The sequence below is a fragment of the Cryptomeria japonica genome, chromosome 1 (genome assembly GCF_030272615.1).
Source record: "Cryptomeria japonica chromosome 1, Sugi_1.0, whole genome shotgun sequence".
Classification (NCBI taxonomy): domain Eukaryota; kingdom Viridiplantae; phylum Streptophyta; class Pinopsida; order Cupressales; family Cupressaceae; genus Cryptomeria; species Cryptomeria japonica.
In genome coordinates this window covers 291604255-291629684 of record NC_081405.1, presented here as the reverse complement: position 1 = coordinate 291629684, position 25430 = coordinate 291604255, and the positions used below count along the sequence as shown (strand labels likewise).

At 35.5% G+C, this 25430-nt stretch overlaps 1 protein-coding gene across 1 annotated transcript; it reads left to right on the top strand.

Moving 5' to 3' along the window:
- The first annotated feature begins 12152 nt into the window (after positions 1 to 12152).
- On the top strand, positions 12153 to 18913 carry LOC131857336 (lipase-like PAD4). Its single transcript, XM_059209743.1, has 4 exons — positions 12153 to 12217; positions 12516 to 12822; positions 13365 to 14057; positions 17649 to 18913. The coding sequence occupies exons 1-4, from the start codon at positions 12153 to 12155 to the stop codon at positions 18597 to 18599; spliced, it is 2016 nt and encodes a 671-aa protein (XP_059065726.1). The 3' UTR covers positions 18600 to 18913.
- The last annotated feature ends 6517 nt before the right edge of the window (positions 18914 to 25430 follow it).

Sequence of the window (25430 nt, the reverse complement as noted above, 5' to 3'; positions counted from 1 at the left end):
GTTTTGCTACCCTATGTTAATGCCTCTGAAATTTCCTTTCACAGAGATGCTAAATAGTCCAATCTGGGACTCAGTTTAGATCTCAAATGTTTTGCCTTGTTTATTATTCTTTCTTTCTCTCTTTCCAGTTTGAGTAGTTCTTCCTCAAAATTTGCTATCTTCTCTTCAAAAACTGATAATGAATCAGGTGAGTTGACAAAATTGTCTGCAAGCTTATTTATCTCATCATGTGCCTTTCTTATTTTCTTATCAATACCTACAGTCAAAAAGTTTGTTTTACATGTATCTTTATACAAATTTTTGTATTCTTTCAACAAACTACATAGTTCCAATAGAAGTGTGTCAAAATCTCTGTTACACTTCTTTATTTCCTCATCAAAGAATTTATGTTTCTCTTTCTCTACCTTATCCTTTACTGATTCTTCCTTTATTTTCTCAATGTTTTCAGAAATATATTTACACAATGTATCCAATTGTCCTAAATAATCTTTATTATCTATGTTACAGTTGGGAGCTATTACCTTCAAAATTGGTATAGAATCATCAATTGCTTTGTAGGCCTGTGAGCTGCAGTTAGTTATTTTCTTGATGGAGTCAAGTAATACCTCAGTCACATTTGTTGACTTGAATGTTGATGATGATCCAACAATCTGAGTGCCAATGGAAGTAACCATGCTTGTATTGACCTCTGGTAGGTCAATTTGTGTCTGCATTTCTTTTAGTACTGGTTTTCCTACTTCACTACTTACCAGTGGCACTATTTCCTTGTGTACCTGTTCCAGAGCCTTTAGCTCTGTTGGTTTCTCTGTATGTTGTTTTGTCTCTGTCTGTGCCTCAGATTCTACCTTTTTCTCTGTATCCTCTGTTGATTTCTCTATTTCCCCTACTACCGGAGGCTCATTAGCCATATCTGACTTGTCAGTTGTATCTTTATCTACTATTATGTTGATCTTTTGGGTATCAACATTTACAGTATATAGAACTTAAGAATTAGGATTTTTATCCTCTACATCCATACTTTCTACTACCGGTTGGTCTTCAGTAGTTGTTATTTTCCATTTCTAGTGTATTTTTTTCTAGATTCGATTGTGTGTATATTTTTCCATCAACGTTTCGAATCACACTCCGTGATACATCTTTCACGTCTTGGGAATTCTTTTCATCCTGATGATGAATCACGGAGTGTGATTCGAAACGTTGATGGAAAAATATACACACAATCAAATCCAGAAAAAAATACACTAGAAATGCAAAATGGATTGTGGAAATCTCATAGCTTTAGTTGTTATTTTCACTGGTGGGGGTAGGTTGTCTTGAACTTTTATGCTTGGTGGTGCACCAATTTTGCCTTTCCCCTTGTCCTTGTCTTTCTGATATACCTTTATAGGTTTAGGGTTCTTGTATTCTTCTTATTTTTCTTTGTCAACCAAGAATATATCCCAACCATCTTCTGTTTCCTCTGTTACTTCAGTAACTCTTCCTGCCATTAGTGAAATATGCCAATGTGCAGTAGAGAATACTGATTGGTTTGCTTGAGCAATCAAATCATCAATCTCCTTGGGAGAGTTTACCGGATATATAGCAAGTAGCTTCTCTATTTTTATTTTCTTATCTAGTTCTATCACTGCTTGCCTTCTAGCTTCTAACCTTTTGAACAAATCATCAGGAATTTCATTTGCTACTTCCATCAAAAATTTCTTGTACATATCCATATGCAATATCACACTGTTCTCAACTTGCTCTTTCTCATCAGCAATCAGAGTGTCATAAATTTTCTCTATCTTTTTCAGTTTTCCTTCCTCTATGATTTCATTTAACAGTATATCAAGAGGGGCCAAGTCACTATTTGTCCCTTTCTTTTTCTTTGGTGTCAGCTTCTTCTTGGGTGTGGCCTTTCTAACTGGAGATCTCACTGCTTGTTGTTTTTGTCTTATTCTTCTAGGTGAAGGAGTGGTTGCCAGTGAAGGATCTCTTTTTCTAACAACTCTTTTAAAAGTTGCTGGCATGTCACCTTCCGAAGAAGTACCTACCAATGATAGGTGAGTTTCAGGTTGTGGAGTCGCCAAGTCATCCTCTGTTATGCCAGTTTTCTTCAATACATCTTCTTTAATGGCCTTTGCTTGCCTAGATCCTTTCCTTACAAATGTCTCAACCTTCTTTACTCTTTTCTTTGATTGTATTTGGCTTTCTATAGTCTCAGCACTACCAAATACTTCTTCTTTAGGTTCATTGGGGGCTTCTAGAAGTGCTTTAGCATAAGTTTCAACTATGTGATCATCTGTCTCATAGCCCATCTTGGTTACCCAAATTGTCCTTGGGATGACCACTTCCATCCAGATTTCATCTTTCTTAATAACAAAGCATATGTCATCTTTGTATTTGTCTACTATTTTCTGAGATAACCTTATTCTTTGCTTCATTTTGGTCTTAAATGCTTGGAAAAAGTCATGAATATTGTTCTCCTTGTTCTCACCCATGGTATTGAATAGTTTTGTCAATTGCTTTCCTACCGTTATGTCATATCCAAGTTCTTTATAACCTATACCAGGAACCTATTTTGTTATGTTTAGCATTAGGCATACTTACAGATTTCCAAATCTGAAAGTTCCTTTCTTGTCCTTCTTGATTTTTCCAAGGTTGTCAATCAGTTCATCCTTTAACCATTCACAGATGTCAATGTTTGCATTGTCTATTACCATGTCATAAGCACTCTTAATGCATAAACTTGAAACTGAGTTAAGTCTATTAGCATGAGTGGCCTTGTAACCTAATATCATACTTATGAATCTCACATTGATATCTTTTACATCATTAACCCTTAGAGATCTCTTATCGATTGTTGCACCAGTTAGCTTTGTAACTAGGTCATTTGGAACCTTCTTAGTTTTATCTAGTCTCTTACCAGTGGTCGGTAACCCTGTGACAGCTTTCACAACTTCCTTGGTGATCTTATGGATTGCATCTAATCAGAAAAATTCTCCATGAACTTTGCTTAAAACTATCCTAATCACATCCTTAGGAAATTCAGGAATGCTAAGGATTTCTGTGAATCCTAGGGTTTCAATAACCTTGTGTTCATCTTTAACATTGTTGGTATCATCACATATCATGGTTTTATACATGGTTTTGATTTCCTCATCTCCTAACTCTTCAATGTTGCAGTGGATGTACATTCTAGGGTCTATCATCCTTCTTTGCTATCTTAGGGACTAACTGAAATACGAGCCTAGGTCTTTTGATTACTTCAACAACAGTAGGGTTTGCTATGTATTCAATTTTAGAGGTGGATGCCATGATTAAATACCTTTTTCTGCCTTGGGTGGATGATTGCTTGGAGTGTGCTTGCTTCTTTCTCGAAATGCCTTAGCTCGGAATCTTCGCGCTCTCTGAAAATTTGAAATCATGGTGAAATGAAATGGAGCCAAAACCTTATTTTTATAATGTCTTTTCGCCATCTACCACATTAATTGCATGCTTGTTAAGTATTCACTTAATATTGTTTGTCGGTAATAAGTAATTTTCAACTTCTTATCTCTAACCGAGGGAATAATTAGCAAATGTGTCATTTGATTGCCAAACCCTCAAGGAAATTTTCTTCAATTAGATGAAGAACTTCCTGTCGGTGGAGCACTGCTCTGTCCTGCCGGTGAGGCATCAATTTGTCCTACCGGTGAAGCATTGGTTGGTTCTACTGGTGGAGAAGTATTCCCAATATTTAGATCAGCTTTTCTAATCCATTGTTTTGAGAATTCTTGCTTAACCTCTTCATCTTTTTCTTTACCTTTCAAGCTAGCACTTTTGTTGTTTACCGGTGTTCCTTTACTTCTACAAAATTTAGCAATATGCCCAATCTTGTTACATGCATAACAAGTTACATTATTCTTCTGAATAGCTTTCCCATAACCTATTCCGGATTGTGTTCTGCATTGATTTGATAAATGTCCAAATCTTCCACAAACATAACATCTCACATTCATTCTACAGTTTTCAGAGTTGTGACCAACTTTGTTGCATTTTGAACATTGACCGGTGGATGTATTGATATTCTGGTAATTCCTAGATCTACATTCATTTGCTCTATGACCATACTTATTACAGTTAAAGCATTTTCCATTGAATTTATAAGCATTAGGTTGTCTTACTGGTTTGCTGTGATCCTGAGTATTTGCAATCTCGGAGCTTTCACCAACTTCAAAGCCAATTCCAGAAGTGTCACCTTTAGGTTTTTGATTCTTTAGCAAGGTACCAAGTTCCTTTGAGCTTTTCTTGAATTTTTCTTTGTGTTGATTTGCAGTTTCCAATTCCCTTTCCAAGATTTCTTTTTGTCTCATTAGTTCATTTGAGTCATTCTGAGTATGCATCAGATCTGTCTTCAACATGTCATTTCATAGCTAAGTCTTGTGTTCTCATTTGCTGCATCACTTAGTCTTCTGGTCAATTCTTCTTCATGCTTCTTCTTGTCCTCAATCTCTTTGCAGAATCTCATAGTCATATCCTACATTTCATTTTTTGTTGTCATGATCTCTTGTTTCAATTTGCTTATCATATCATTAAGTGATTCCTTTTCATCATTCTCATTTTTTAGTTTTTCACAAAGTTCTCTTCTCTTATTTCTTGCAACAGTAAAATTTTCTTGAAGTGCCTGAATGATATCCTGAGATGCTCTTAAATAATCTTCTAATTTGATATTTTTCAATTTCTCTGCATCATAGTCTGTAAGAGCTCCTTCAAGTTGCTTCATCAGATTTTCCATCTTTACCGGTGTCAAGATCTTCCTCAAGTTGTTAGGCTTCTGAAAATAGAGGACCGGGCTCTGATACCAATTGTTGGGGGTCCCACAGATACTGAGAGGGGGGGGTGAATTAGTATCTAACCGGTAATAATTATTTCTTAAGTTAAAACATGCAGAACATAATATAACAGTGTACTGGTATGCAAGAAATAAAGCAATAAATAGAATCAAGAACATCCACATGAAAAGTACACCATAACACAAGATGTTTAACAAGGAAACCCGATGTGGGAAAAACCTCGGTGGGATTTGTGACCCACAATATTCACTCACTGGCCAATAAGAGAATATTACTTACAATAGGGGCCTGCACATGCAGAAAGGCCAACTAACTAGAGCTCATTGCTCAATGAGAAGTCACACTGACTTACAATAAGGATTATACTAATCCAATGACTTGTACTGCTTTACAATAGCATCTTCAATGCCAGATTCAGTACCGGTTCCTGCTCTACTCTTTACATATCCCTTGACCTATATTTTGCACATTAGGTCTGCCTAATAGTTTCCTTTTTGCTCCTTACATCACCTCTCCAAATGTCTACAATGATCTCCTTTATATATAAGAGTCATTTTACAATTTGCCAAGTCAGCTTACAATAATAAACAAAATATTACATAACAAAAAAATCCTGTCGGCCTCTGTGCCGGTATACATCTTTTTTTCTATGTCGGTGCCGATGTAGAGTGAACTGTTGATGCCGATGCACTGTCTTGTCAGTGTAATGCTTTGCCGGTATAATGTCTTGTCCGTGCCATAGGATTGCAAGGTTGCCTATGTAATGCTTTGCCGGTATGATGTCTTGTCGATGCCATAGGATTGCAAGGTTGCCTTTGTAATGCTTTGTCAGTATGATGTCTTGCCGGTGCCATAGGATTGCAAGGTTGCCTGTGTAATGCTTTGCCGGTATGATGTCTTGCCAGTGCCATAGGATTGCAAGGTTTCCATCAATGACAAAACCTTTAATCACATACAATGTCTCATTAGAGTGTGCATATGCCAACATAATGAATGCAGGACAATTATAGCATCACTGAGACTACCTTAGTGGCACTATGAATTTCATGTAGGCTCATTTGGATATTCCTAATGGATCTATAACTATCCCACATCCATTACCTCTACCCTAATGAAGCTATGTTTGTCATAGCTTCGTTAGGGCACTCCCAAAAAAAGTAGGATAGTCATAACATCATTAGAACTACCCTAATGGTGCTATGACTTTCATGTAGGTTCATTATGACATTCCCAATAAATCTTTTTTGTCATACATACATTGCATCTTCCATAATGAAGCTATTATTGTCATAACTTTATTAGGGAATCCCCAATGACAATAGAATGGTCATAGAATAATTTAGACTTTCCTGATGATGGTATGATTATCATGTTGGTTTTTTAAAATAGTCCTAGTGAAGTTATGATGATCCTAGAAGAAAATACATGATTTTCCTAAACAGCCTATGCCACCATATTGAATTATAAGATAATATTTGTGTCTTACATGTGCATACATGTATAATTCATTATCATGTTTTGGAAATAACCATAAAACAATTTGTGATATTTACAACTCTTTTGGGATACATTTTTAGGCCAAGTAGTAGTCAAAAAAGAGCTAAATATCATAGTAGCACTAATCACCAAACATGACCAATCAAGTAGATTGTACACCTTTTCTAAGACCATATATAGCTTAGTTGCATCTAGAATTGTCTTTTAAAACTCATCAAATGTGATCCCGAGGCTACGAGATTTAACTCGCTTGCTAATATTTGACATGAGATTTTTCTTTGCCAACTAGTTGGTTGTGATTCATCTCGAGTTGCATAATATCAAAGGAAAAAATTGGCCTCTTGAGCTGATTTGACAAAATGCAACTCTCAATCCTGTCCAAACCTAACAACTTTGGCCTTTGAAAAAATAACAAATCAAGTTATGGGGTCACACCACTAAAAATGTGTACTCATGAGTATGAGGAAAATAATATTACCAAGGGGCACCTCTTGATGATAAATAGCCACAAGATATTCACTATCAAAGTGGGCAACATGAAAACATCATCAACGTGCCAACTTTAAAATCTTCTCAAAAGTCAGAGTGTGTGTTGAAAATATATTGGATCGAATCTTGAGGATTTGTAGCTAGACAAATGTGCTTAGTTATGACACATGATTATGCTTACCAAGCCATTTGACATGACGATCAAGTAGTTCCAAATTATGAGTGTGTGTTGAAAATATATTGGATCTAATGCAAATATATACACGAGAGATTAGCAAAAAAGAATCTATTTTAGATAATAAGTAATTGTTCTTTAATGATGTTATGCTCAAAGTTTTAAAATCCAAAATAAATTGGTGTCTTTATTCTTGTTTAATAATTTTGCTGATTAAAATATTATCCCACAATCTTATAGAAACCACTCAATGCCTAGATTTTGGGACTTATGTTGGTTCAAATAGAAAGATTATTTTTTAATTAACTATTATTTAAATTAAAATTTAATTGAATGATAAAAGCAATTCCTCTTCACTTTTGACTACGCAAGACAAAGGAAGGTGATCTTAAAGATCAAATACATATAAATACAAAGAGAAAATAGCGCAGTTCTCTCAAATAATTCATGCATAATGCTTTCCAAACACCTGTCACTAAATATTTTGCTGAGTTGTTCATTAATATAAGACAAAGATTTCCTCTGGAAGATAAAAAAAATATATTGCATAAATAAATAAGATATGAAATTAGTTTATATTCATACATATTTCATGTGGAAAATTAGAATCTATAGAACATTTTGTAAGTTTTTAAAATTTGAATATATAAAAGATAACAAAGTAAAAATTTGACAAGACATAGAATTAGAATGAAAATAAAATCAACCACTATGCCTACATCCAAATCTAATACATAAAATTGGAAGAATCATCACAACCAAGCCTATTTTGATGATCTACAACCAGATCTATATTCACAAAAAATAAAAGCATTAAATAAAATTGTATGATGAAATACTAACTTGAGGAACCAACGCGGTGGCCTTTTTGATGGTAACATCTATTTAACCATGGGCAAGAAATGACTTTTTTATTAAAAAGACAGACGAGGGAAAGTGCGTGGAAGATAGATAAGCATATTTCAATAAAAAGATATGATTGAAGGTAATATAAAGACAGAGCAGGGAAATTGCGTAGAAGAGTGAAATAAAGACCGTGAAATGCACTAGAATCATGATGCTTTGCTTACACTTCATTTCTATGGTTTTGTATTAATATAATGCGTTAGTCCAAGTCCATAAAAAGACAGCAGTATAACTACAGTAAACCCATTCCAGCCTAAGGGGCATTAATCTACATTCAAATAATTAAATTATTGTTTAAATGAAAAAACAAAAGATTTGATGAAATCCTGAATTAAGGAAGCAACGCGGTGGCCTTCCTGGTGGCAATGGACGAGAGATGAAAATCCTATTAAAAGAATGCACTGGGACCACGATGCATTAGACCAGGTCCTTAAAAAGACAGCAGAACTACAATTAACATAATGCATTAGACCAGGTCCTTAAAAGACAGCGGAACTACAATTAAAATAATGCATTAGACTAGGTCCTTGAAAAGACAGCAGAATTACAATTATCATAATGCATTAGACCAGGTCCTTAAAAAAACAGCGGAACTACAATTAATTTTATAAAAGATCTAACCAAATCTTTTTGAAAGAAAAATTCTGAGGTGAGGTCTTTTTTTATTGAAAGAGTACATTGAAAAATAAAATAAAGACGTTACGGAAACTGAAGTGGGAATTGGTGGACGCGTGAGAGAAATCATGGAAAGGCTGGACCACTTACCAACGGCCGACTATGAAAACGAGCGAGAGAGAAATTGCGTCGAAGAAAGAGAAATATATTTGAATAAGAAGACATGATTGAAGGGTAGAAATTACGTAGAAGAGTGATATAAAGAAAGGAGGAAAAGTCTAAAAGAGTAGGAATAATGAAACGCAATGGGATCACGTACGATGCTTCGCTTCCATTTCATTTCTATTTTTTATGTTTTAATATTTGACCACCTTTTATGTATGCATTGGCCCAACCAAGTCCATGTTGCGTGGAAAATGGAAGAAGGGAAGTATTACGGAGAGGGAAGTTATATGCTGTAATTGTTATAAACTTCCATTTTTTAATCATAATTGCACTCTATTTAACTCAGTAGACATTTCTTTGTTTTACACTAGAGCAATCGGTGTCTCAAGTGCATACCCACAGATTTGAAATGCACAGGAAATATTGTCTCTTTTATAAATTTCACAAAATTAAAACATGTTATTAAATCATACAAAGAAAATTCTTCTAAGCAAGTAAACAGGCTGGCATGAATTGATTTAGGCTAATAAAATACATGTAACTAATGAAAGAAGAATTAATTTGGGTAAATTGAAGTTCAACATAGATTTGATAGTTGAAATGTTAGATAAATCAAAGCTCAGATTTTAATTGATAATTGAAATTTTATTTTCTAAAATTAAATGTAAGAAGATAAGAATACCTTAGCTCCTAATTGGATGATGAAATATAAATGTTGAAGCTGCACAATATCAATTTATCATCGTGATTTTTTTCTTTATTTGCCCTTGTTTTATCTTAGAAAATTCTTCTATTATTGATTAATTTTGAATTTTGATATTACCTTGCTTCTTCATGGTGTTATTTTGTATTGGTATATGTGTGCAATGAAAAATGATTTTAAGGGAATTGAAATTACAATAAAAATAATTTAAAATCACAAAAAAAAGCCACAATCAAGATAAAGTAGGAAATGAGTCAAACCATGATGAAATCTATTGAAAATGGAGTATTTTGATCTCTTTGTTGCATAGATTTGACCATATTTAAAACTATCAGATTTCCACAATTCATGAGACTGTATGTGTTGCTTCTGGATTTGATTGTGTGAATGTTTTTTCATCAACGTTTCAGATCACACTCCATGATCCATCATCAGGATGAGATAGAGGTCCTAAGGAGAAAAATCAAATCTACAAACGTTGATCATGAAACATTCACACAATCAAATCCAGAAGCAACACATATTTGCCCATATTGTTCAAATTTTATGTGTACTCACTGAATTTTTGCAACACAATGGCGCTCAATCGATTTGGATGCAAGATGATAAAAAAAGATAAGTGTTTGATAATGGGAGGAGGGGAGGGATGGAATGAAGGGTGAGGATGAGAGCATTAACACCAGCAAAATTTGAAGTTCTTATATAAGTGTTTTGGCTTGGCTGCAACACTCATAAACACCCTTGCAAAATTCGCCTAAGTAGCTTAATTTGGAGGGTCATAATTTGCAACTGGTTGATTGTCATGCGAAATGGATTTGTAATTATGCTCATGTGACATAAGCAAATGCATTTTTTAAGTTAGAGTCCCACAAGATTAGTTTTGATATATTTTCTATGCCCTCAGTTTGCAAATTCTAAGAAGGTTTTTGCAGTTTGCACATTGTTGATGTGTTTAAGTAGCCCACTTTGACAATGAATATCTTGTAGCCCATTTATCATCAAGAGATACCCCCTGGTAATCTTCTTTTATTCATACTCATGTGTACACATGTTTAGTGGTGTGACCCCATGACTTGATTTGGTATATTTTCAAAGCCAAAAGTTTTTAGGGTTTGAATAGGTTTGATATTTGCATTCTATCAAATCAGCCTCGAATGCCACCTTTGACAGTCAATACTTTATACCCTTGGAGGAATTATAAAGAATCATCCAGATGGAAAAATCAATTTTCATATCAAATTTCAGTATTGGTTATTTAGCCCCATGACCTCAGGATCACGTTTGATGAGTTTTATAAGGAAATTTTGGATGCAACTTAGATAGTCTTAGTCTTAGAAAAGGTGTGCAATCTATCTGAATGGTCATCTTCAATGATTATTTTTTTTTATCTTAGACGTCTTCAAGAAAATTCCTTTGGTGAAGTATTTTCTACGATAGATGTCAATACATCTTCTTGATATTGTGGTCCCCGAGTGAATGTTGGTATGATATTTAATTTATTTTTTTATGCTACCTAGCCTAAAAATGCATCCCAAGAAAGTTGCAAATCTCACAAATATGAAAGCAATCCACTTGATCGTCTATCTAAAATGCCTCCAATTTCGATTTTGCCACACTTCGAGCTCACATAGTATATTATTTCAAAAATTTCTTTATAAAGCGATGTGGCTAATAGAACCTGTTTACGAAGGAAATACTTGAAATCGACAAATTTCTCCAAATTTGATGACAAACCTATGTTTTATTTTAATTATCATATTCGCTTGCCAATTTTTCGTGCTTTTCAAGATGCTTGGTTAGGCCATCCTACTTTTCTATAGGCTAATCTTAGTGTGGGGAAACCCCCACCGAAAAACTGTCACGCTGCAAATTGTTGTACGTCGGCAAGGTTGTCGGAATATTTTTTGAACTTTTGCAGAGACAAAATGGCAGCCATGTGACTGTATGTGAATTTTTAAGTTAATAAAAAAAAAATTCAATAGTAAAAAAAAGGCAAATACTTAGTAACAGTTACCAGCCACGGCCCGAACAGCCAAATTATCAAAGGTCGTGATGTGACACATAACCAATCAGCCTCTTCCTCGATGTTTCAAACCATGCACAACCATCATACCATAAAACAAAGTCTTTCTAGTCAAATCTGCAAAATTTCTCTAATGCCGACAAGGAGACCATTCGTCACCTTTGACACATCCTACCTCGACGCGTCTATCTTGCTCATTTCCCTGTTCCTTCCTCTCCCTCTTGTATTGGCAATTTTTTTTCCATATGTTTTTTTTCGTCATCTCAGTCATTGAACTATTGACTGCCATGAGAATGGTAACACCACAATCGACTTTGCTCATTTACGTGTTGCTACCATGAGAATGGATTTCGCTCGTTTCCGTGTCCCTTCCTCTCCCTTGTCTCGGCAATTGTTTTTCTCGTATCTCAGTCACTCAACTATTGACTGCCATGAGAATGGTATCATCACTTTCGATTTTGCTCATTTCCGTGTTCCTTCCTCTCCCTTGTCTTGGCAATTTTTCTTGCACACCTTTTTTTATTTTTTTAATCTCAGTCAGTCAACTATTGACCGACATGAGAACGGTATCACCAATTTCGATTTTACTCAATTCCTGGTTCTTTTTCCTTTCCCCACTTATCTTGGAGACTTTCTTCTTTCTTAGATGCCGGCCACATTCTTCCAGGATATCATGCATTATTATCATTTTAAGAAACAAAACTTATTCTTTATAAATACCGCTTCTGACAAGAAACAGTAAAGGAAGCAAGCAAGAGTTTTCGAAATATGGATTTAGATTTGCAGAACGATGGACAGCAAGCTATGGATTTAGATTCACAGATCAAGCCACGGTAAGAATGATGTCCCTGTGTTGTTCATTGAGTGCTAAGGCTTTAGTAGGCCTCATGAAACTGTATGTAGTGGAAGTTAGAGACGAGCTTGGCAAAAAAAAATTGAATTGTTATTGGATTCTAAAACAGAAAGTAGAAATCTCAACTTCCTTTTTGAAAATGTAAGTAGTTTTAATCGGAAAAGAATCTGTTTTTAATAAAGTTTGAACAGTCTTTCTGTAATTTAGGGAGTTTTAACGACATAAGAATTGATTATGTAAATCCCAGGTGGTCCTAATGTGAAGATGTATTGTTACAGGTTCAGTGTCGGTTGTCACCTAGCAACATTGATTACTTCTTGTGGGATCCTGAAGAAGGCTTGGGAGATCTGTAATGTTCCTAAAAACAAACTAGATTTTTTTCTGAAGAAAGATGAAGATGATGTAGCATACGTGAGCTTCCATTCACTTTGTAGTGAAGACTTCAAACATGGAGAATACAATATCCAGGAAGAGAAAAGCTTCTATGCTTGCCTCTGGGGAAATAACGATAAGCCGGCCCTTGTTCACAAGGGAGCTTTCGAACGATTCAAGAGTATTATCGATAAAAAGGAATTCAAAACCATGGTAAGTACGCCTTCTGCTCCTTATTAAAATTGCTCTGTGATGTCAATGTGAGGTCGTTTGATCTTTCTATCCAGAAATTTAATACAATTACAAGATTTATAATTTTACAGCGGCATTTAGCACATGTATTAGTTTACGATTTATTTTAGTCAACCAAGAAGCAATTGCTGGTAAAGAGAAAGGAAAAAAATTCTCCTTATTAAGACCAATTGCAAGTGAAGCAAGTCAAATGTTATCGTGACTGTCTGTTGAGACATGAATCATGATGCACAATACCCAGGTTTAAGCCCCGGTGAGGAGAGCTCACAATATTTGTATGCTCCGGTAGCACCATATTGTTGTATCCTAATGCTTGTATTTCTATCTGCATATTCTTGTATCTTAGCTAATATTAAGAAACATTTTGTTTTAGTTTGATCAAAGAGGGTTTGCGGTAGATCCCTCAAATCTTTGTACTGCTTTATTCTAATTTCTAAGTCATCATTCCTAAATATCTGAGTCTGTGAATATAAGTAATGCCGTTTATTTGTTTGTTCCCTCAGATGGATGGTTTAAAGGCGAAAACCATAATATTTGTGGGTCATTCCACGGGAGGTGCAGTTGCAACCCTCGCTACTCTCTGGTTTCTACAAAAGAAGGCGCAAGACAAGTCTTATTTTTGTATTACTTTTGGTTCTCCTTTGGTGGGAAATTCTATACTTGGGGAGGCAATTGGGCGTGAAGGTTGGACGGGAAAATTTTGTCACGTTGTCTCCAAGCATGATATTGTTCCTAGGGTGCTCCTTGCACCAGTTATGTTAATTGAGAAGCCTTTGAAAGTACTTGTGCCTCATTGGTGGGGTGTAATGCACACTGTTGCTGCAACAAATCCTTCTATAAAAAATGATTGCAGAACTTTTCTTAAGAAATTCCTAGAGTACACATCTACGATAGCAAATGATTCCGCAGGAGTATCTGATCCTCCGAGCATATATAGACCGTTTGGTACTTATATGTTTTGCTCCGACCAAGGTGCAGCTTGTATTGATGACTCTGAAGCTGTGCTGAAGATGTTGCATTTCACTATGCAAGAAATGTCTTTTGATAAACTTGTTTCAGATCACACTTGTTATGGCAAAATGCTGGAAACTATTACCAATGCCTTGCCGAAGGCAATGCCAATTGCAAACGTTACGACTGACTCCTTTGAGATGGGAATCGTGCTGGAACTAGAAGCAATGGGTGTTGGAGATCAGGTAATCTTACAGTTTCTGCTTTCTTTTGTATGTATCCTAGCTGCATGACTCATACTCTGCAATTGCAAAACATGGATACCACATCAAGAAATTGACTTTCTCATAATTTCATTATCAGTAGATGTTTTACGAGTTGAGCACTTGGAAATTCAAATTTGTAGTTGGGAAAATAGGTAAAAGCATATGCAATATGTAGAATTAAAAATGAGTATGTTAGTATCAGGTCACTCTATGGTAAGACTTAGATTAAGGCAAGCTAGAGAAACGATATGAGGAGCAGGAATGCGCAAAGACTGCCTTCCTCACGTCTGATTCTATTGATATCTTATCGAATACTATGAGCAGGGATTCCCCAATGATTTTTATTTCAAGGCTACCTTCCAACTCATTGGCTATGTTTCATTGGCCTTGGGGATGGGGGGCGTGGGGATGTATCTAAAGACTAGAGATCAAGAATGTAGATTTGGAAAAGGGAGGACAACTATATATACTACTTAAACTTTTTTATACAAAATGTATTAGGAATAACAAATAAACTTTGAAATATTCAAATATATTGTATTGAGCAATGAAAATATTAGAAATCATTATATTAATATTATATTCAAGATGATGGTTGTATTCAAAAATAAAATTTCAGATAGAATTATTCAATGACTGAAGGCCTCTAATCATCTTACATCTTAGAAGGTAGTGTTAAACTCCTTATTTCTCAAACTATTAAACTCTTCAATTTCAAGCTCTCAAAACCAATACCAACCAATCATGTTTGTGATTTATTATCATCAACCTATGCTAGCTCGTCCAATTCTACATCTCATTGAGCTATTAGCCTTTCTTTGAATGAAAAAATGTTGTGGTAAATGAGAGACAATATGCTATGTCCAACTACAATCTTCTCCACCCTCCTAGAGGTAACAGGATAAAATTAGAGATAGACCAATTCTCCTTAGTACTAGATCAACTTCTCTCAATAGTAGACCAACTTGAAACTTAGGATAGTTGACAAGTGACTAGTGCGGATGTATAAGAAATAGATCCATGCATAGTTGACCATAGAACCAATCCTCCTATGCCATATCTTTCTTGGTACCACAACTTCTTTTCGATATCTCATATGAGTGGCCAAATTTTACCACTTAGTATGAATGATGTTGATCAATGTCAAATCATATTTTTTTAATAGCCTTTAGGAACACCACCTTCACCCTAGCTTCTTGCATAGAGATAACGCTACCAAGCCATTGCACATACTACTTTGGGTTCCATGAATAAGTAACCATTTCCAAGGGAGTGTTCAGGTTCACTCATTAGGAGTGAATTATCCATTATATATTTTCATTGCAAAACTAAAATGTGAGATTTTTTCTCTTGTAAAATAACCTTTCATTTTTCCAAGCATGTTGTTAAAATCACTCAAACATCTCTCCAAAGCTAGGTGCATGTGTATCCCTATGTCTAGTGACTTTGAAGATTTGAGTAACGATGACAAAATGCATGCTGTATCAATCCAAAATTTACAACCCTTCATCTTATCCTTTAGTCTCATCCCTTGATTTGAATTATAATTAGCTCATTAATTCAACCTTTTTGTCATGACTATTACATGGAATGCCTCTTGCAAGTCAAGCATCCTCTCCAAGAGAGTGAAGTATGATAAATATCTACTATCTATAGTTTGAAAAAAATCATTCTTTAAGAATGTTCCAAAGAGTGCAAGTAAAGTATGATGTTTTTAGATAAAAAAATTACGTACATCTCTAATATCATTAACTATCTCTTTGATCCAACTGGTTTTTCCATGTCCTTGAGTGCATTATTCATGGCATGCACTGGTTTTTCCATGTCCTTGAGTGCATTATTCATGGCATGCACACAATAAATGATTCACTAAATATGTTTCTAGGTTTTCTCAATAAATTTCTCTATAGCTTTGGAGATGTGTCTCATTTGTCACTAATTGCGCCATAATCTTTAGTTTAACCTCCTTAATATCATCTTTAATAATTTGGAACTAAAAGTTAACATTTGTGTTATGTCTTGAACAATCAATAGCCTTAAAGAAGTAACTTGGACAATTTCAACCTTGATAAAATCATTATAACAATGTTCTCAAACACCAAAATAAAACCCAACACAAGGCAAAGAAAATTAGAGGAGTAACTCTTCTTCGTCGATTTTGATAGGCTTTTTCCTTTGGATGAAACTAACAATTCATCACATTTAGTGTTCACCATAGCCACAACAATAGAACCAACCATAATAGTATTTATATCTAAGTCCTTAGGTTAAGAGATTTTGAATTTTCCATGGACCAGCTGAGACTCAAACCTAGGACCATCCATTTTTGTTGGAGTTCTCTACCAACTGAGCTACTAGCACCTATGAGACCTACCCATCTTTGGTATGGGTTTGACTTATTACAAACACCCCAACCCCCTTCCTTAAGATGCATTAGGTGCTTGGGGCTCCTATCCTAACCTTGCCTTGATACTATGTTGAGATTTTCATGGACTAGATTAGACTTGAGATTGAGACCTTCTATTTTCTGCTAGAGTGTTCTACAAACTAAGCTACTAGCCCTTAAAGGATCAACCCATTTTTGGTCTAGATGTGGATTATTACTAACAAGCAAAAAAAAAATGGCAAAAACCATTGACAAGGCCACCCCTTTCAGCATTTTCAAGTGAACATAAGACATTTATAGACACCTAAAGAACCTCATAGTGTAGGAGATAACATGATTAGGCCCTAATTCCACACTTAATTGAAGTGTCTAGTTAGGTCTATAGAAGAAACATGTCTTCATCTTGAACAAAACATTCACCCCACTCATCTTCAATCCTAGAAATAACACCTAGATCACCATCATCATTTCCCTCTCCTTCATTTTCACTTTCTAATTCTACAAATCTATTAACTTCCTTTGTTGTTTGTTTTCTTGTTTCTTAGCATTCTTTAGTTAATCTCTATATTTTCCCTAGCTTAAAATGAAATTTGTGGATGGGTATTGCATACTTTCTATGTTTAATCATCAAAAATTATTTCTTGTTGTCATTTTTGTACATTTTCTCCATGTTTTAAAGCACTCATATTTATCTTTTATGCAATTCATACAATATGTGATATTACTTTGATGTGCCTATTTAAATTTTCACATAATTATGAAAGAAATAAGAGAGGTTGATTATTATATTCTAGAGAATAAGTAAATTTTTGAAAAAGTGAATTTTTAATTTTGTTTAATATTCTTAAAAATAATAAATCATTTAAGAAATTAATATACTATATACTTTCTTTTACTTTATTATTTCAGATTACATATAGATTATTTCTATTAAACAATTTTATCTTCTTTCAAAATATGTAAATGCAACGTATATATCTAACAACTTCTACTTAGCATAGAGCATAGACTTGGGTATCTTCCAAAATTTACTAAATCACACTTGTTAGATTGTTGCTGTTTTAGCATAAACAGCATTTATTTCAATAGCGGTGGTAACTTTTACTTCTCTGCATGTTTTCTTCTTAATGTGGTTTCCTCTCTTTAGAGAAAAGGAATGATTAGTTTTTTGTTTTCTTTTCAAGGAGAAGAGAGATGCATTTTGTGCACTGAAAAAAGCTGGAGGAATGGAAAATATGCAAGATGCGATTATTAAGAAACTAAATTACAATCTGAGTCAAAGTCAACATTATATGGCAAAGTTGGAATCGTACAAATCAAGTTCTAAGACGGGCTCTGGCTACTATGATAATTTCAAACAGCATTGGGAAATGCGAGATGAGGATGTAAATAAGGCTCGAGAAGATTTGGGAGCATTCTGGAAGGATATAATTAAAAAGGAGGAGATGCATTTATTGCCCAGTGACTTCAGAGGGCAAAATAAATGGATCAATGCTGGCACCGCATATAGAAGACTTGTAGAGCCCCTTGACATTGCACACTACTATCAGACGCGGAAGGATAGCAATTTAAGCTATCTTTCAGATGAGGTGAGGCCCTACCATCACCAAGTTCTAGAGAAATGGCTGAAAGAAAAAGATGAAACTCGCACTGGTAAACTTCAGAGGAATCGCATAGAGTTTGCATCCTTAACTCTGGACTCCTGTTTTTGGGCTCGTTTAGAAGATGCTTGTCAAAATTTGACAACTCTCCACCGAGAGAAATCTGAATTCATAACTTTCGCAATGATAAGATGCCAAGAGTTTCAAGATGTTATATATACTATGATCGAAGAGATGAGTATTTCTGAAGAGGTTTTCTTAAAGAAGAGCAGCTTCATGATCTGGTGGGACCAATACAGCAAGTATCTGCAAACTCATTTCTCATACCTGAAGGAAAACTCTTCTTTGTTCAGCTTCATGACTTGGCGGGAAAAATACAACAGCTGTCTGCAACGTGAACTGCCACAATTGACGTTAAGCTCTCCCTTGTTGAGTTTCAAGATTTTCTGGGACGGAAACGAAAAGCATCTGGACGGGACTGAAGGAGAAAAAGTAATACAACAGGCCATACAGAAGCTTCAAGTCAAACGCTGATTCGATCAGCTTAATGGAAAAAGAGGGTTGGAAGTTAAAAAATTCAGAAGGGCGGGCTTTTTTCAAAGGAAATTTCTCTCAAAATAATATTCTATTGGAAGTAGTTAATTTTAGTGGTTTCCTGCCATTGCTTAATTTTCCTTTCAATTAGATGAGTCTATGTTACATTTACAATAATGAGTGGATGTTGAGTTCTTGAAATGTAGTTATGTGCTTCATTTGAAATTCACTCTTCTGTGGTTCAGAAGAGTTTCATTCCAAAACTAGTAGAGGCTTGTCTCGAGTATGATGTAATTGTTGGAATATATGCTCAAAATAAACACGTCTTAAGACTCTTTCTTACATTTTCAGTTAAACTGTTAGTCAGTAATAGTTTGCTGGCAACAGATGTGTTTTGCTATCAATATAATTTTCTATATAGAAGCTGTCGAATCTTTCGGATATACAAATGCGAATACTATTAATGAAAGTATAGAATGAGTAATAAGCAGTTATGTTCTTTGAGCAATAGGCTTGTGTTATTTGAGCAATATTGAAGGGTTTTCTTACTGGTTCTTTCCCTTCAGTGCTCTTTGAACCAGCCACCCTGTAAAAAACAAATATTATTAATATAATTCAGTGGTTTATCCACTTTTATCAAAAAAAAAACAAAAAAAAACAGTTATGTTTTGCTCTATTAAATTAAGTTTTTCTTTTACTTCAGCTGTTATATTTTTTCTATAGTATAATATCCTAATTTTTATTATGCTATCAAATTTACTTTCTTGTTAAAAATCTGTTTCGTGTGTTCTTGAGAAAACCCTTTGTGCTGCTGGAATAAATAGAGAAGAAGCTATCGAAGAGATGAAGCCGGCAAAGAATTAGATATTTTATGCAAACAGACTAGAAACAAATATTTATACTAATTATTATAGCAGGAAAAGCTCTAGTAAACAAGTATGCAGACATGGGCAGTTTGGCAGAATGCCTCAACTAAATGCAATAAGGTTTTAGAGAAGAGAGTTCAAGATTTGAATTCAACTTATAAATGAATAGCCAACTTATAAATGAACACAAAATGAAATCATTTGACTCACACAAAGGGATGAGGATGACTAGTGCCCAATATTCTCCTCTGAGAATGCATGTCGCATTAATAATTACCATTAGGTCCTCCCCGAGGAACCTTGCATAGAAATATCATATAGATCTAGGGGAAATGGATTGTAATCGTCTCATACCGGTCTCATTTGCCCCTCCGTAATAGTTCCCCAGGCCATCTACTCCCCCATACAACCTATCAAGGATACACATGCCAACAGCAACAAACATTTGATAAAAAGCCTTAGAACATGACATTTTAAGTTTAAATGAAATCAAATAATGAAAATAGACAAATGACAATAAAATTTTAATGGTGGCCACCAACCACATTTAAAAACATTTGAAATCAAAAGTCGCAATAACCAGTCCTTGAGGAAAAGTGGACATTTTAAAATGCATTTAATCAATAACTCAAATAATTTCAAACCTGCTAGCTACATCAATCAATTAAAAATTGTTTAAAGAATCAAAATATGAGTTCAAAATAGCATGAATTTTTGCACGACATGATCACTCTATGAATTTAATCAAGTTGTTTAAGGGGGAAGAGGGGAAATGGTGGTCTCAAACCACATAGAGCTCATGAATAAATCATAATACCATTGTAAGCATGTCCCACACAACTCAGGAGAATCGTGTAATAGTTGAATTGCGATAATGTATCTGCTGCAAAATGTAGGTGCACTTATGTCCATCATCAATCCAATGGGCTATACACATCAAGGCGAAGGTTTTCACTATGAGCCAACAAGCATGGCTCTATAGGTGGGGGAGTCTATAGGGACTAACATCATTCAGAGTCTTGCACTCAATGGAGATATCACCATTTTTAGGTGTCTACACCTCTATCTCTCAATATGGTGTGCAACTCATATAGCTTGCTATGGACCTACTACCAACATGGCATTTGATTGTAAGACTTGAACAAAGGTCCTCTATCACTCAACCCCTAATTACATGGTGTGCATCTCATACAACAAAAACTATGTTGTGGAGCTACTACCAACATAACTTTATACATGACATGTTTGTTAACATATATTGCCAAAATCAAGTACTTCACAATCACATCAAGTTTCATGAAAACATATATTTTGTTCCCATAAGCATAATTTTCACAAAGGACACACTTGGGTGGATCGTCGATGATGTGTACCTTATCCTTGCCCAAGTTGGACAAACAATAGTGCCCACTTGAGATTCACCACATTTACTGGTCTTTTCACATGTCACTATACATAACTTATAAAGCATGCTACACAAAAGTAAGGCACAAATATACGAGCACTTTTGCACATCATTAAGGTTCTATTTCATAAAGATCATGTTCATATCAAAGCATTTTGTACTTGTTTAATGAAACACAAATTTTATGTAGGTACTCGAAGCAGCCAAAATTTTATCATGAGTTTAATTCATTAAGCAAAGTGACTAAGCCCATAGAGCTCCAGCGTAGTAACCTACACTCTGATACCTAATGTAATGCTCAAAATTTACATGCTTAGTGGACATCACATAAACTATTTATCCCACTCCAACTTATATATTTTTCAATAATTTATTTTTAAAATCATAATTAAATGCATTTGTAAAATTAAAGTGATAGTACTAATCAACATGTAACCTTTACAACCAAGAGTAAATGTTTAAACAATAACATAATGCTACTTTTACTTTACATCACAACCTTCCTCTCTCTTACCAAATTTACTCTCACATTCCATCATGATGTAATTTTTTGAGATTGCAATGCTTTGAAAGAATGCTTTTGATAATAAGGTATATATTGCAATGTTCATTTGGTTGTTTATTATTTTCTTATGACATAAATATTTATCATTTGGTTTAGATGATAAACATTTGGTACCATAAAAAAACATAATGATTTTTTTAGGGTTTTGAAACTAACCTAAAAATCTTTTATTTTATATTTTTTAATATTAAATTATATATTAATATTAAAATATTGGTTAAAATGGCTTTTATCAATTTTAAATGGGGAGGGTTAATTTGTTATGATTTAAATAAGACTAGCTTATATATATTTAATAATATATATAGAATAAGTCCAGAGATATCTTTCTAGAGGCATCTATTTTTAATTAATTTATCAAGTACAATAGATGCCTGAAAAAGATATCTCTGACTTATTTTATATATATTAAATATATATAAGCTAGGCATTATCCCACATATACTATCTTTCATTTGAAAAGAAATTCCCACCAATAGACACTACTATTAATTGGAATGTATAATTACAGAGCAATACTTCTGTGAAATGCCATGATAGATATAAACTTAGGCATTTGTTCATAATTTGCATTTGTTAAGAAATGTCATCAATGTCAACAACATAATAATCTGATTCATGCTCCTGCCCAAGAACTTCGTTCTCAAGTAGCTTCTTGGCCTTTCTCCGCATGGGGTTTGGATCTCATTGGTAAAATCTCTCCTCCTTCATCTCAAGGACACACCTTCATTATAACCGCAACAGATTACTTTACGAAGTGGGTAGAAGCTATTCCCCTTCGCTCTACCACTGCTGAAGTGATTTGTCAATTTCTTCTAGAAAACATCATTTCTCGATTTGGGATACCTTCCACTATAATCTCAGATAATGGGACATCATTTAAGAACAAGGACGTGAAGAAATTCCTCAAGAAGTATCATATCAAACATCGATTTTCTACACCATACTATCCTCAGTCAAATGGTCAAGCCGAATCATCCAATAAGATAATTGAACAAATTCTTCATAAAACCGTGAATAAGCATGGTAAGGATTGGAGTAATCAGCTAATCTATGCTCTTTGGGCCTACCGAACGAGTGTACGAATTGCTACAGGAACTACTCCTTATAATCTTGTTTATGGTGCTGACGCTATTATGCCTTTAGAGTTAGAGATTCCATCACTTAGGGTTTCTCTCAAGGGTATAGTAGATGACGATTCTTATAGAGAACAACGACTTCAACAGCTTGAGATGCTTGATGAACAGCGTATAAACACTCTTGAGCATATTCAAGCATATCACAAAACTCTACAACGAAGCTATAATGATAGGGTTATTCAACGTTCCTTCTCAGTAGGTGACTTAGTCCTTTATGAGAATCAACGCAATGTGAATGCCTTACCTACAGAAAAGGCAAAATTTAGTCCTAATTGGCTTGGACCATACATCGTTATTGAAGATTATGGATCAGGTGCTTACAAAATAGCGGATGTAGACGGTACGCCTCTTAAAGAACCTATCAATTCTATGCACTTGCGTAGATATTATGCTTAATTCTTCATTCCTCATCTATCTTCTTTTTAATTCTTCAACATTGTGTAATATGTTAGTATCTCCTAATTAGAGCAAAATAGAATTAAATGTTATGGTGTTTAATCTATATTGCTTCGTTCTTGACAAGCGTGTCTTCTTACTTCATAGTTTGTCTTGAATTCATTTATGTAAATTGTAAAAGATTTACGTTTCCATTATACTAGCATATTATACAATATCTTTATGTGTTAAGTAGAATCGTATCATGTTGTGTTCAAAATTAAATCACATTAGTTATATGATTCTTAGACTTAATGCATATCTCTTCCCTATCATCAATGTAGTACTTGATTAAATATTTTAATTAAGTCACACATGTATCAATTTAATCATGGAGCATTGAGAAATCAATCACATGGAAATTAGATTCTGAACATACATGTACATCTACCAAATGTATTAGATTTAATCAAAACAAAATATACATTGTTTTAAGCATTAAAGATAACACATTTGAGACAAAAGAGAAGCATGTATATATATATATATATATATATATATATATATATATATATATATATATATATATATATATATATATATATATATATATATATATATATATATATATATATATATATATGTGGATCGTATACAAATATAGGTCACTGTACATCCAAAATGTGACCTATCCTACATCATAAAATCAGCTCCTATCCCTAGGGCTGGTGGCTGGAGAGTGTCGACTAGATGCTCCCTCCTGATTCGGCCGTGCAGGTGGACCCATAGGTGTGTAGCGCGATATCGACCGCGAGTGACTCTGAGAGGAACTCCTACGATCCCTATCCATAAGGATAGCGCGATAGGAGGAAGACTCGGTCTGAGCAGCTGCTAGATCTCACCGTGCCCGCTGAAGGTCCTCTGATAGGACTCTCTCTCTCTCCCTCCATATGTCTACCTATACTCAGAATGGGGAGAACAAGTCCTCATGCCGACCCGCGTTCCCCTGAGGCCTATAAGCAATCTGTGAGGAACTGGGGATCTGTGCCATTGTGGAAATGTCTATCACTGCTTGCTGAATCAAGGAACGCCACTCCTGCACATTAGCTGTAGCAGTAGAACAGATTTTTGTTAGTACCATTCTATATCATCAAAACATTAATCAATCAATATAAACCTACTATACCTGGGTCTCCCTCATGCCAGTAGGGATCATGATACGGTAGCATCTGTGATTGGGATCTACTAGGCTCCCCTCGCTCGACTAATCTGTGCACGATGGGTGTAGGATGGGTGGTACTAGGAATAGGTCTCCGTATCGCCTCGTGTTCCCCCTTTTGGGGAATAAGAGGAGGATCCAGAGCTATGGTATCATCTCCTGAATGGTGGGGAGCTGCATCTGACCCCTCCTCATCATCTCTATCCTCCTCCTCGTCATCCTCCTCGTCATCCTCATCCTCGTCCTTGTCTGCATCCTCACCTGCATCCTCCTCATCCTCGTCTCTATCCGTGTCCTCCTCCTCCTCCTCCTCGGTAATAGGCTGATCTCCTATGGGTGGATCAGGATCTCCTGCCTCCTCATGACCCTCTCCCTCCTCTGGCTCCTCTGACCTGGATCCCTGGTCCTCATCTCGGTCTCCATGTCTCCATGGGCCAGGATGGCCTGTCGGGTGATTTGGTGGAAAGATAGGCCCTGTCTATGATCTCATAAACCATGAAACATACCTGCGCTGTGCTCCAGGCTCTGCAGAGTAATCAGTGACTACATCCTGATCAGATCCCTCTATATCTGTAGTCTTGATGTCATCTATCGTCGGTCTCGCTACTACTCTAGGTCTGGGAAGGACCCGTGAATGTCGAGTATAGATGGGCACATCGGCTGGAACACACTGCTCTAGCCCAAACTGCCTCCGTACTCGGTCGAAGTAGAATGGGACTATGATGTGTGAATATCATCCCTGCAGTAGGTGGTTCCTCTGTAGGCATGCTAACTGTCTCTCCATCCCATCCCGTCTGTGCATCCGCAGATAGGGTCTCCATATGGTCACCTCGGCTGTCAGTCTATCAAAAATCACTCTCCAATATAACAGATCTCCAAATTTCCACTCGCTGGTAAGTGGATAAGAAAACACCCTAGGTCGTTCGCTCGCCGTACTCAGCGAAAAGCCGACAGGCCTGGTGCATGTGAAGTGCTCAAATACCCACACCTGCAGAAGTGTGCATGTCATCAAGCTGCAACCCTGTCCAAACACATACTCCTCAAGGTCGTGATAGAGATGTGCAAGCATACTCCGACCCCAAGCATACACTCTCCTGTGTCTCTCCATCACTCTGATGCACCATGTGAGACCCCCATGCATATGCGTACCTCGCCCATTAGGGCAAACGGCTAGTGCTATGATGGCGATCATAAGGCATCTCACAAGGGGCACCTCTCCTGTAGGATGTAAGAGCCAGCTGACCATGATGCGACCTCTTGTC

Bases quoted from the DNA above. Each gene is read 5' to 3' on its own strand.
- LOC131857336 (XM_059209743.1), top strand. From the start codon at position 12,153: ATGGATTTAGATTTGCAGAACGATGGACAGCAAGCTATGGATTTAGAT. The intron at 12,218-12,515 runs GTAAGAATGATG...GTATTGTTACAG, and splicing joins GATTCACAGATCAAGCCACG to GTTCAGTGTCGGTTGTCACC. The intron at 14,058-17,648 runs GTAATCTTACAG...TTTCTTTTCAAG, and splicing joins CAATGGGTGTTGGAGATCAG to GAGAAGAGAGATGCATTTTG.